This window comes from Crinia signifera, chromosome 5 (genome assembly GCF_055691185.1).
Source record: "Crinia signifera chromosome 5, ASM5569118v1, whole genome shotgun sequence".
NCBI classification, from domain to species: domain Eukaryota; kingdom Metazoa; phylum Chordata; class Amphibia; order Anura; family Myobatrachidae; genus Crinia; species Crinia signifera.
Window position 1 is genome coordinate 86,802,024 of NC_139221.1, and position 13,714 is coordinate 86,815,737.

Genomic DNA, 13,714 nt, shown 5'->3' on the forward strand with positions numbered 1-13,714 from the left:
GCCCAGATAGGAAACAAGTACCTTTATTTCTATTTATATAAATTTTTTCAAATATTCTCTGTAAAGCGCTGCCAAATATGTGGGCGCTATATAAATAACTGGTAATAAATAATAAATAATTTTTAATATAGTTGTAAGCATATATTAGATCAAAATAGTAAATGTAGGTAGGAATAATTGATTCAATAGTATTCAATTAGGGATCTTGACTGTCGAAACGTCCTAACAGTTGGAATCCTGGAATACCCCTTTCACACCAGAAAATGCAAGGACCGACCCGGGAATATGGCCCAGGGATCATGCCAGGGCATTCCTGGGTTGGCCCCTTTCACACCAGAAAAGTCCCTGCATTTTCTGGTGTGGAGGAGGTGGGCAGGCGGTGGGATGTGGGCGGAATGGTGGGCGGAGGCGGGCAGGAGGTGGAGAGTACTCCCCTCCGGTTGCTGGTCCTCGGTGCAGGTCGGGGATCCACACAGGCTGCGGGCGCACATGAAGCAGCTCTCCGGCCGCAGTGAGGGCGCCGGAGAGCTGCATCATCTACATACGCGGCCTGTCCTGTCATCTGCTCCCGCCGCCTGTGTGGATCCCCGGCCTGACAACACACCGAGGACCGTCAACCCGGGTGAGTACCCCCTGCCCCTTTCACACCGTTGAACTCGGGAACAACCCTGCTTGGGCCCAACCCGGGAATTTAGGCTGGTGTGAAAGGGGTATAACTCAACAGTTGAAATACAATGTTCCGGCTATCGGAAAATCCGTGGATCAGGGAAAACGGACGCGGATTATAAAAAGAAAAAAAAATAGGTTTGACAATCCACAGCCGTATCCAACAAAACAGATCCGACTTTAAAAAAAGTCGGATCTGACAGCCTTCAATACTATCATTAACGATAGCATTGAATAGATGAGTGCCGATATTTCTCGCCAGAAAGTATCGACACAAATTAAATACCCCACCTCTATCTATCCCTCTCTCTCTATCTATGTATCTATCGATCTATCTATCCGTAAATTAGGACAATTTACCTTTTGGATTAACGCTGTTCTGGTCACAGGTAGGACATTGTGGATTTCGTACGATTCTTCCCGGCACATGTTCGACCAGTTTGCAATACATCTCTGGTCCCATTTCCCCACATGTAGCATTGGAGGTGATTTCTGAATTGCTGGCAAGGTTTAATATAGCGGGGAACAAGCCTAAACAGAAAGATACAATATTAAATTTGACAAACAATAAATGGTACTGCTTTCCTAGCACGGCGCCCACGATCTAGATTGTATGTGTGGGGCTGATATATCAAGCATCTCATGCATCTTATGTGTTTGTGCGGCATAAGATGCATGAGATGATGCAATCGACGCGATCGACGAGATTGACGAGATTTTTACATTGCAAGCATCTCATGCATCTTATGTGTTTGTACGGCATAAGATGCATGAGATGATGCAATCGACGTAATCTACGAGATTTTTACATTGGAATCAATGTAAAAAGGCCCCAATACCCCAATTTTAATTGCTAACCCCCCCTCATGGGTGAAATGGCCCCCCCATTGTTAACGCCACCCCACTATTGACGCCAACCCGAATACATGTAAAGTAGTCCGTGTCCCCTCGCGGGGCTCGCCACGATTCGGGCTCGGTGGCTCGCTGCGCTCGCCACACTATATAAAATCAGCTCCACGCCAACGTGGATAGTGGGGGTATGAAAAGGTCGGAGGACGCGCACCACCGCCCCTCGCGGGGTCGCTGCGCTCGCCACGCTTAGGGTTGGCGTTGATAGTGCTGGTGGCGTTAACAATGGTTATTGGGGGCTCACGATTTTGGATCTCATGGATCTCATGCATCTTATGGATGCATAAGATCCATGAGATTAAAAAATCGGGTCCATCGCGTTGATTGTATGCCTTAAGTACCTTAAACTTAAGGCATACAATCAATGAGACGGGCGCCGTGCTAGGAAACCAGTACCCTTTAAATGACTGTTCTTATTACAGTACAGTAGCTATTCATCTTGGTAATTATTTCATTATACCATATACTGTATTTGAAACTTATTTATAATAATAAATATATACTAAATATAATAATGATGGTTTCAAACATTAAATCACTTTTTTTAATTTGTCAAGATCACAAATTAATTTAAATGCAACATAAATTTTATATAAGAAACATACAGTAAGAAATGATGACATAATTAAAATGAAAACTAAACATTAAGTAAGCAGGGATCTGAAAAAAACAATACACTGAATGGTCTCTGCAGACAAAACAACTGAAATATGACAATAAGCACTAGAGATAAGATATCAGGGCATCGCTGGACTAGACACAGACACAGACATAACCCAGCAGACAGAGCTGTTCAAAATAATAAGAGGAATTTGCAAGACTGGCAATTTCTGAGCTCTTGAAACATGAACACAGATAACAGAATCCAAAAGCTGTTTTTGGCACCGGAACTGCTTCTGTAACTAGAGCACAAACTAGACAGACAGACAGGCAGGCAGACAGACAGGCAGTGTGGAGCAAAACAAATATGTTAGCCCATTGACTCCAGTCTAATGAAATAGGATGGCTAGATAAATAAAAAGGATGATTTGTGCCCAATTTGATTTAAATCAGTTAAAATGGAAAACCAATTTCGCAACAAGTTTTCAGTAAACTTGAGTGAGGAACAACAAATGGGAAATTGAAATCTCTTACGTTGGGGCAGATGTATTAAGCCTGGTGAAATGATGGAGAAAAAGTGGAGATAAAGTGGAAGGTGATAACGCACCAGCCAATCAACTCAGAATTGTAAGTTTTTAAACATAGCTGATTGGCTGGTGCGTTATCTCCTTCCTCTTTTTCTCTACTTTTTCTCCATTTTATCACCAGGTTTAATACATCTGCCCCATTGTGTTCCAATTTCCTACATAACGCATGACAGGGCTGATACCGATGGCGGGAGCGCTGCATATGCCCTGTGACAAGGCCACAACCCAGGTAGAAAAGCTCAGTCACTCTGATGGCCAATGCGTTTCGACAGCGACCTGCTGTCTTTTATTTGGACTCCTAAATGGAGTATTTTACTAATTTTATGGAAACCGGAAATGAAAGTCGTGATCCGGAAATAGCTTATCCAGCAGGGTATACAGACGGCCGCAGGTTCAGTCACTCTGTAGCCTTGAAAAAGACAGCAGGTCGCTGTCGAAACTCGTTGGCCATCAGTGACTGAGCTTTTCTACCTGGGTTGTGGCCTTGTCCACTCCCGGCCACTTCTCAGGTATTGTGTATTTTTATTCATGTTTTTACATTTTGTGTTTTTTTTATTGGACTAAATTAGTGTGAGACTAAGACGGTTCCCTCTTATTTATATACTACCCCATTTGCGAGTTCATCTAATATGGAGGAGTACAAATGAGGAATGATAAAGAAAGTCGTGCTGTAAGTAACGATACGCACTGCCACACTAAGAGCTTTCCACTTAAGGTGACATCCCATAAAGAAACCTTTTTTATACACTGTGTTTTACAATCTCCTGTGAGTTTGGTACGATATAGAGGTTTCCCATGTACCCTTGAATATTTGTGCACTCCTGAATTTTTGAGGACTTACACATTGTTTTTGCTTTTCAGTATCTAAACGTTGCCATATGGAGATTGGTGTATGAAATTCAAAGAAATTTGACAGATCCAAAGAAACCTTTATAGGAGTCTTTTTATCTATTCCTAAGTGAGTATGGTATGCTATCTATTCACATCCCCATGTCTACACAGACGTGACCCTTTAAAGAAACCTGGATGCACGGGATCTCACTATCTAATTTTGTGAGTTTGGTACGCCACCATTGTGCTTCTCCCATCACTTTTTGATTAATTTAATTATCTGAAAATAAATTGACACGTTCTTTTTTCTTTTATTTTTAAATATCACGATCCACCAATATTCATCACACGGAGTCAAGTGCCATCAATGTTATTCTTCAAGCAAAAACATTCCAGTGCTGTATGTAATGTTACAGTGCCACACCTAGCTCCCTGTCACTGAGGAGTCTACACTTTGGTGTCTCCCCTCAGAGGGTGACACTTGGGTCCTACCCACACCCCAAAATGATGCCACTTGTATACTCTTTGTATACACATACTGGGTGACTATCTCCAGCGTGTAAGGACAGCGAAGATCGTTTTTATTGCTGGGAGGGAAAGCCGCTCAGTGCATACACACTGAGCCGCTTTCCCCTTGCCCAGCGCTGTCAGTGGGGGGAGGGTGGCTTTGCATAGCACAGAGAAATCCATGGGCAAGTACCCCTGCATGCCTCCACCTGTGTCCGCACGCACCCAGCGTATGCACATGTGCAGAAATTCGCATGCACATTGAGAAAACATTGGCCCTGTGCGAACGAACGGGCCACTGCAAATGGACCTGAATAGGGTCCAGAGAGCTTTGTAGGGGCATTTTCTAAGCGATCTAGTGAGATAACTTAGAAAATGCCCTGAAATTGCCCCATGTGTAGGTATCTAAACTCAAAACTACAGGGAAATACCCTGTGAGACAAAGGGACTATTTATCATTTCCCCAAGACTTACCGCTAGATAAACAGGCCCCAAGGAATGTTTGCTTATGGCTAAAGAACTGTTAATTATGTTCATTGTCCTTCCTTCACAAATTCTGTTAGCAGTCACCCTTCTGTTTGCTTTTAGTGTAAATATATTCCCATCTGTTTGATTTTTTCCGATCTGTATTATCTGGACTCTTCGTGCTGTCCCACAACATGGGTTACAACTTGTTAAATCAAAAGTCATTCTTTGTCCTCTGTATTTGATGAGGGCTCATCAACAGGGAAAGAAGTGGAACAACAGGCACGGAGGAGCCACTGTTTTTTGTTTAACGGGCAGTGCAAAAATAGTGTTCGCCTGAAAACACCTGGACGAGAATAAGACTCCTTTTACTGAACAGGAAATGAGTGGGATTCAGAAACACCACCAGACATCTGGGAGCACCTCCTGGAGGCATCCATGGCTGGGTTACCAAGAAAAATGGCACAGGATGTTTACTTTCCTAGTCTCTGTATTTATGTCTTCCTGTGAGATGTTTTAGTTTGCTGTAGAAAGTTATGTGAAGTAGCTGACTATTATATACTGTTTGTATTGTCCTTAATGCATGCAATCATTCATTTCTGTGCTTAGTACCTCCAATAGCTCTGTACATTCACAAAACATGTCAATTAGTTTTATCTTTTTAAAATGTAATATAATTCTAATTTGGCAAACAACTGCTTGCAAATTAGATATATATTTTAACCAAATGATCTTCCTGCAACAACCCATATGTAAAATAAATGCAAATGTTGGAAAAACATCTTGCATAAATAACTTCTAGCAAATAAGAGATGCATTTTTTCTTTTTTTTAGCAATACAACACAGAATTTTAATTTAAATGGTCCTTTTATTTTATAACGACTCATCATTCTGATACAACACCGTAGGCGAATCTAGGGGGTGGTCCGGGTGTGCACAGGACCACCCATTATCCCCTTTAGCCCCATTAGCTGAGGGATGGGGCTTTCCAACGAGCCCAGCCCCGTGTCTCTAGCCCCCTGTGAACCGGAGATACGGGCAGGCAAAGCTGGAATGTTTTCCCTATAGGATAACATGGGACCCGCTAATTCTGACCCCCAACCAGTTCAATAGCTGCCAGTTTCCCCTTCAGCATCACTGAAGCTTGAGGTTGATCTCAGTCGAACCCAAATCGCTGGGCCTTCAATCTGATACCAGGCTGGATCCATATGGGTTAATTGGTTCCAGGGATATTGAGGTTAAACGTTTTTTTTATTTCTTAATTGTAATTTGATGGGTGCCGTTATAATACACAAGTACCAAATTTACAGTAAGTGGCACTTTTGGGAGCATTGCTTAAGGGACACTACAAGTGGCGGTATGTGGGGGCATTACGCATAATGTGTGGCTTAATGAGTAAGGGGCATTACGGTGTGCAGCATCATGTGTAAGCGGCATTATTTGTGCAGCATCATGTGTAATGGGTACTATGGTGCGCGGCATCATGCGTAATGGGTACTATGGTGAGCGGCATCATGTGTAATGGGTAATATGGTGTGCGGCATCATGTGTAATGGGTACTATAGTGCCATCAAGCAAGAACTCCCTAGCAATGAGCACGTAGGTAAGCAGCACTTATGTGGCAAATATGTAATGGGCCTTACGGTTTGTTACATAGTATGTAATGGGCATCATGATGTGTGGCACAATGTGTGAGCATTATGGTGTGAGGCCTTATGTGTAATTGGCAGTAGCGCACGCAGGGGGGGTTTCTGGGTACCCAGAAACCCCCCCAGGAGTCTAAGGGCCATAGGCTGAAAGCTGAGGGTCCCCTCTTTCCATGGGTACAAGAATTTAAAAAATCGGCACTTGGGAACCGAAGATATCTGAATTCAAAGCAGTGGTCCCCATCCAAGCCTGTTAATTGCTCTTCCAAGTCAGATATTTCAGGTTCTATCTGACTCAGAGTTTCTCTGAGGGTATATTCCAAAAGCTGGGACTCTCCCCCATTGGTGGACACTAGTAGCTTGTCTCTACTGTGCCCATAACCAGAGATATCAGCCTTCCAGCAGCTGGTTACTGCTCCAGCTCCACACACCTGGTATGTAGTTTTATATACTCATTGGCAGATTGCTCTGCCTCCTGAACTCTGATCCCCTAGTCCCCATTACCATTTGGTAGGTGGGATTCTCTAGTTTTTAAATCCATTAAAATCTAATAAATGGATTTCTGGGAACTGGAGATATCTGCAGTCAAGCAAGCTGTCTCCCACCAGAAAATTATGAATAATATGCCCACTCCACTATACACCCCTCCTCTGCGTATTAAACATCCTCTACCACCCTGGAAGTTATGTATCAGGGCCCCTTCATTCAGCCCAGTGCCCCATTCTCCCACCATCTGTGCAGTAAAGGGGTAATTAGTGGAAATTACTGATATAGGCCCTACATGCTGAGCGGTTGATATAATACCCCCTACCACCCGGGGACATCAAAGCTTCCCCCACCCCTAATGCTGGAGGATCGGTAGGTGCCCCAATACATTGCTATGCCCAGGAGTCTACACTGCTGTTGACGCCCCTGTATGTATATATATATATATATTGGTCTATCTATAATACTTTAACTGACCCGGCATATACTGGGTCACCTAAGTGTCCATCTCTGTGCTTTGCTCCGCCCCTCTGGAAACCCCCTTCTGAAAATCCTGCGTTTGCCACTGATTGGCATTACGGCATGTGGCTTTAGGTGTAATGGGTATTACGGAGTTTGCTAAAATGTGTAATGGGCATTACTGTGTATGGTCTAAAGTGTAATACCACACCCCTTTTTGTGATGCCACACCGCCTTCCCATGAGGTCATGCCCCTTTTTGCCACGCAAAGGTCTCCCTACTTTTATGTCTAGATCTGGGACCACCCATTGCTATAATTCTAGATTCGCCTATGTACAACACCTATCCACAAAATACTGATACAATGGAATGCTTCAATAGTTTTTGTTAATGGTCATCAATCATCCGTTAAATCAACAATCAGCCTGGGGCTACAACCTCTATCTTAATTAGAAGGCATTTGTGTAAACATGTACAAACCCATTGAAGAGATATGGTGTATCTTTTAACCCATGGGGATTTTAAATGGTTAATGATTAGAATCAAGAACACAAAGTTAAACGGGTATTTGCTGAACATTTCCCAGAGAAGTAAAATAAAGATGAGTAGAATCACTTGTCTATTTTAGATTTTTCAATGATTTATGTTTTGCTCTATACACGGGGCAATTTTAGCCCTATATCTAAGCCAGAGGTGTCCAAACTTTTTGCAATGAGGGCCAGATTTGGTGAAGTGTAAATGTGTGGGGGTCGACCATTCAGCCTGACATTCTTTGAATCATTAATCACTTCAGAATGGTCCCCCACTCTGCCCCCATTCATTCTATGTCCCCCAGCCTACCCATTCACTGTATATTCCCCACTATGCACCAGTGTTCCCTCTAAGCTGTGCGCACTTGCGCGCACACACAACTCGACGAGCGTGCACACAGACATTACAATAGAGCGCACAAAGCAGCAGTGGTCCCTTTATGCAGTTGTGGACTCAATTAATTTAAATTTCCTTCCAAAGTTGCACAGCCAAAATCTTTTGCCGCACACAGCCTTCGTAATATTAGAGGGAACATTGCTATGCACCCATTCACTCCCTCAGCCTGCCCCCCTTCTCTTAATGTCCATCAGTGCCTCCATTCATTGTATGTCCCCAAGCCTGACCCTCCTTCACTGTATGACTCCCATGCACTGTACTGTATGACCCCCATTCACTATATACCCCACTCTGCCCCCATTCGCTGTATGTCCCCCAGCCTGCCCCTGCTCCCCCTTCTCTGAATGCCCATCACTGCCTCCATTCACTGTATGTCCCCCAGCCTGACCGTCCTTCACTGTATGTCCCCCACTCTGCCCCCTCCCTTCTCTGTATGTTTCCCAGACCCTTGTGTGAGCCAGAAGAAGGAGAGGCAAAGAGGGCACTGCAAGGACAGGAGATGCTTGGGCTCCCGCTGCTGCCCTCCTCTGCTCTGAATGTTGCGGGAGCAAGCTTCCCCCTTGCTGCCCCCCTCCCCAAACACTGCTGTCACTGTGATTGTGGAGTAGGGTGATATACGATTGCAGCAGCAGGGGTAGGACGCCAAACACATCCGACTGTGGCAGCCGGCACCTCCTCACTGCAGCAGACAGCAAGGTAAAGGTGCGCTCGCCTGGACCACACCTTTAGTGTCCTGTGCTGTGCTTCCCACATCTGATGCTCTGCCCGCTTCCTGCTGGAGGCTGTGGGCCGCTTAAAATGACAGCACAGGCTGCAATTGCCCCCCGGGCCTGACTTTGGACATGCCTGATCTAAGCGATCTGTCTAGATCGCTTAGAAATTTACCACAGATCGCTCCATGTGTATGCCCCACAACTATGGCTTTACGTGGTACCCATCGCCTGACTAAATCGTGACGACATGTAGTCAAGGTCTAGTCAGATCGCCAGTGTTCTAACAAGAGAACACTGGTTAGCACAGATCACCCATACACACATTGCTACGTGTGTATGGGTGATCTAGCAAGCCATGTTTTCTGAGCGATCTGACTAGCTGAGATCGCTCAGCACACCAAGGCACATACACATTGCCCCGTGTGTATGAGCCTTACCCTCCCTACATACAGTATTTCTTAACTTTACTAATGTGTACTAAATAAATACAATTATTTATTGTAGTTTTAAAACAATTATTTAACACCGGTAACTCAATTTAGACAACAATAAATGGAAAAGAACATGGTGTAATGGGTGAAATGGGTCATTCAGCTACATACTGTATGTAATTGTAGGCCATATATATCTCAATATACATAAACACACTCATTCCCGTGCTACACTCGACGTCCACTCAATCACTTAAACTTTATTTTTAACAAAACCTGTTGTTATATCTAATTTGCATAATGTGGAAAATTAAAATGAAAAGATGGTAATGATAAAAGTAAGCAGGCGCTGCTTCTTCTTCTGTATGGAGGATCCCAAGGAATAAAAGGCTTCCTATTGTTTCATACTTTTGTTTATAGTCTTCATTCGGCACATCTGTCTGAAGATTTCAGATCAAAGCTTTAAAATGTTTAAGAACTTACAAAGAGCAGCATTATTTTGCTGAAAACACCAGTTCACAAAGCTGAGATCTCTACTATAAACTAAAAACCATGTGATAAAGTAAAAGCCACTTGTCATTTTATTAAAACCCAAAACCCAATATATACTGAAGAGATACCCACAGGAAAAATACATTAATAAAGCCTCCCTTGATATTACTTATTACAAGGTAATTATATAGCACATTATATAATATGATGTGTTATACAGAGAATTTTCAATATTTTACATTAGTATCTGCTCCACTGGGGCTAACAGTGTATATTCATACAAATTTATGGTATACACTATGGCAATAGTTTTGTCATTTTTATACACAAATGCTCTTTCGTTCACATAGGACGCCATACTCAGATGGAAAATCTGCTTCTGACATGGAGGTGATGGTGATGTTTGAAGACCAGGCGTCATTATAGTATCAAACGAATGCTCAATGTGGACATCTTGCCCCTGCACACCAGGGAAGGGCTTCATAGAGTCAAAAGTCAAATTATCCACCTCTGAATTAGGACCACAGGGTGTGGCAGAATCAGATACAAAAATGCAACGGTGTGTGTGTGTGAGTGTGGGGTGATGGATAGAGGGAAATAGGTGATGGATATGGGAGGAGGGAGTACTGTAAACATCATAGAAACCTGGTACTTCACTGAAAAGGCCTTTTCACTGAGCCAAAGTTCAGTGAGGGGGTTTAAAGAAAAGTTCAATTTTAACGAAACGTCAAAGTTTGATTTGGATTCCATCACATCCAGTCCATATTCTTGCACTGTATATCAGTCCCTTAGTTCATAGTTCACAAGGTGGAAAGAGTAAAGACATAATATTAATGTTCCACTCAAGGTCCATACATCCTGGACCTTTTTGCCCAGCGTGTATGGTGAGGGGTGATGGGGAAAATCACTGGGATAATAAAACACTCAGTGCATAAACCCTGAGAGTTTTTCGCCCGTTTTGACGATTTTCCCCAGGGTGGAAGACTTTCCATAGCAGGTCGCTATGGAAAGCTGTCCACTCCGCCGCTCATCTGCTGGTAACACCAGCAGATGAGTGGCCGGGCCAGCGATGATGCAGGAGTGCGCATCAGCTGTCATTGATCATCGCTTCCCCGAACACACTGGGCGGCTTTTGTGCTGGAAAGCAGCTTAGACGAGTAGACTGAGCTGCTTTCAGCTCAAAGTCACCCAGTGTGTTTGGAGCTGTACATTCCAAGCTCGTAACATCTTTTACATGATAAAAATTGGGAAGGCAACAGAAGATAGACAGCATTGTGACAGTTTTGTAAAACTCAGCATCTACAGATGCTGAGGTGTACACTTATGATCACCCCACATAAGCGCAATGGAATATGCTGTGCTATATATGAAACTTTTAATAAATACAATTTCCACATGAAGCCACAATGCGCTAAGTGCCTTGTGTCAGGAGATGTGACAATCCTGTCATGCAGATATATTTGCTTCACTACAGTCATCTGTTTTGTGGTCTTTCCATGTTCCTTATAACCCTTTATATTTATACACTTTACCAATGCAGTCTTTAAACCTTTATATTGAATGATGTGTTTGTAGTGTACACAAGGATAAATGGTTTATCCTTTCTGAGAAACAAAGTACAGTACTTTAGATAGACAAATGAAAAACTCCAAAGAATGTTGATTCTACACATAGAAAGTTAATGAACAATCAACAATAAAATGTTGTTCTTGGCTAGAATGTATAGAATGCCAGAGGGGTTAACTGGTGATGTCTCGGAGCTGCCTGCTGCGCTACAGGATCCAAATGTGGTTGGCTTAGTAGTCAGAGCTTCAGGGGTCAGACATTAGTATGCCGTGGACAAGACTGGAAAAGGATTCTGGGATTCTGCAGCTATCATGATTGTAATACAATGAGCTATACAGAAAGAATTATGGAACTAAGTTCTGAAGTTATGCGAGAGCAAGTAAATCCAAACAAAACATGTATTAATGCTTGGGTAAGCAGCAAAGATTAACTATAGATCTAGGAATAAAGGTATTAAGATATTAGTATTATTAATTATCGGATTGTAAATTCTGAAATAGCTACATTGAAGTAGCATTGATAATTATATAAACAATTAGAGCTCAAATACACAATGAATAGTGAAAAGTTAAGAAATATTACATGTAATTATGTTTTTATAGCACGGTCACCTGATTCATTCCAACATTATAAATATGTCCCCATCCACCTAGAATATACCATACTTACCTACTGTCCTGGAAGGTGCAGGAGAATCATGGATTTTTAGGTAGTGCCCTGAAGGAGTGGGTGGAGCTTCCAAATATTGCCTATTTATGTGTACGTTAAGGGGAGTGGGGGAGGTTTATAGCCCAAGGCAGACCAGCTTGGGTCTGGTTGCCATTATGGTTGCCCACACTGTGTGTCCCCCGCTATAATAGGGTCAGTAACATACTCTGGGCTTGATGTACTGAGCTTGAAAAGTGATAAAATGGAGAGTGATAAATCACCAGCCAATCAGCTCCGAACTGCCATGTTACAGGCTGTGTTTGAAAAATGACAGATAGTAACTGATTGGCTGGTTACCACTTTATCACTTTTTGCAGCTTGGTACATCTTGCCCTCTGTGTCCCCCTGTTAGACTCAGACCCACTGTTGGTTCAGCCTAGTGCTGGTTATTGTACAATTGGAGAGACCTCATGTCTGATCACAAGCCTTTAAGCTATAAAAATACATCAAACATTATTAGATAGCTTTGTACTCCTGTGAACTATAAATGCTTTATATATATATATATATATATATATATATATATATAGATAGATAGATATATATATATATCTATCTATCTATATATATATATATATATATATAGATAGATATAGATATGGGTGCCTGACGGGTTCCCGATAGTTGGGATCCCGATAGGCATTCACCCGACGTCGTGATCTCGACTGGCAAAACACTGACAGCTGGGTTCCCGACGGCCACCTGCTATTTTCCCTCGTGGGGGTCCACGACCCTCATAGAGGGAGAATAGAATAGGTGGCTCGTGTAGCAAGCCACCGTGCCCGCAAGGGACTTAGTTGCGCTCACCATGCTGTCTGGGTCCGGCCAGTCGGGATCCCCTATACCACACCCATATATATACCCAGAATTACCAGTAAAGTATGCACTAATTTGCTGCCTGCCCAGTGTACCCTCCTGGGACAGAAGTATTTGGAGGATCATTTTTTTAGAAGGCATAAAGACATCATCAAGCTCAAGAAATGTTCCTCTGATGATAGGAAAATTACTTTTTGATCACATTCTCTACACAATGTTTTGTTATATATATGATGTTGGGATTATGTGACAGTTACTTTTTCTAAACTATTTTGATCCATTAACTTAATTTAAGCATTTTGTAAGATTCAGTACTTACAATGATTTGTTATGACAAAGTTAAGTAATCCAAATACTTCCAAGATCATCCTTTTCGATTTGATGAGCAGTTCCCAATCTTGTGTTGCACACCAGGCACATTGTCATTTCTTTCCCATGAAATGATGATAAAAATCACCAAAATTCCTCTGTTCTGTTCTATGCCATCCAGCATAGCTGTACAGTTATTATTTACCTTTATAGTGCATATAAAAGTATAGAATGAATTTGCAATAAGTTCTTTGCAAACTGACATTAACGTATATATGAAATGCATATAGGGATCATAATTTATATTATACAGTAGTTCCCAATAGCATCAAACTTATCACTGTGATAAAATGCTCAACTGAGACAAGCTGTAAAACGCAATGGCTGCTCTTTAAGAATGCAATGTGTACTTAGTAGAGGGTAATCCAGGTTTCTTTTAAGCAACACTATCTCCATGAGTATGTAATTATGGCTTTGCACGCCAGTCTGGAAACACATGCAGGTTGTGAGACTCAACTTTGTGGCCATGAACACGCAGACCACAAATAGTTTGGAAAATTGCATGTGGGTCAGTTATTATACATGTAATGAATCA

The 13,714-nt window shown here is 42.4% G+C and overlaps 1 protein-coding gene across 1 annotated transcript in view; it reads right to left on the bottom strand.

Moving 5' to 3' along the window:
- LAMA1 (laminin subunit alpha 1) overlaps positions 1–13,714 on the bottom strand; it is a 167,227-nt gene that overhangs the window by 137,374 nt on the left and 16,139 nt on the right. Inside the window, exon 2 of the mRNA XM_083187610.1 lies at positions 1,027–1,197. Within this exon, the coding sequence (XP_083043736.1) occupies positions 1,027–1,197 (171 nt within the window). The remainder of the gene's footprint in view (positions 1–1,026; positions 1,198–13,714) is intronic.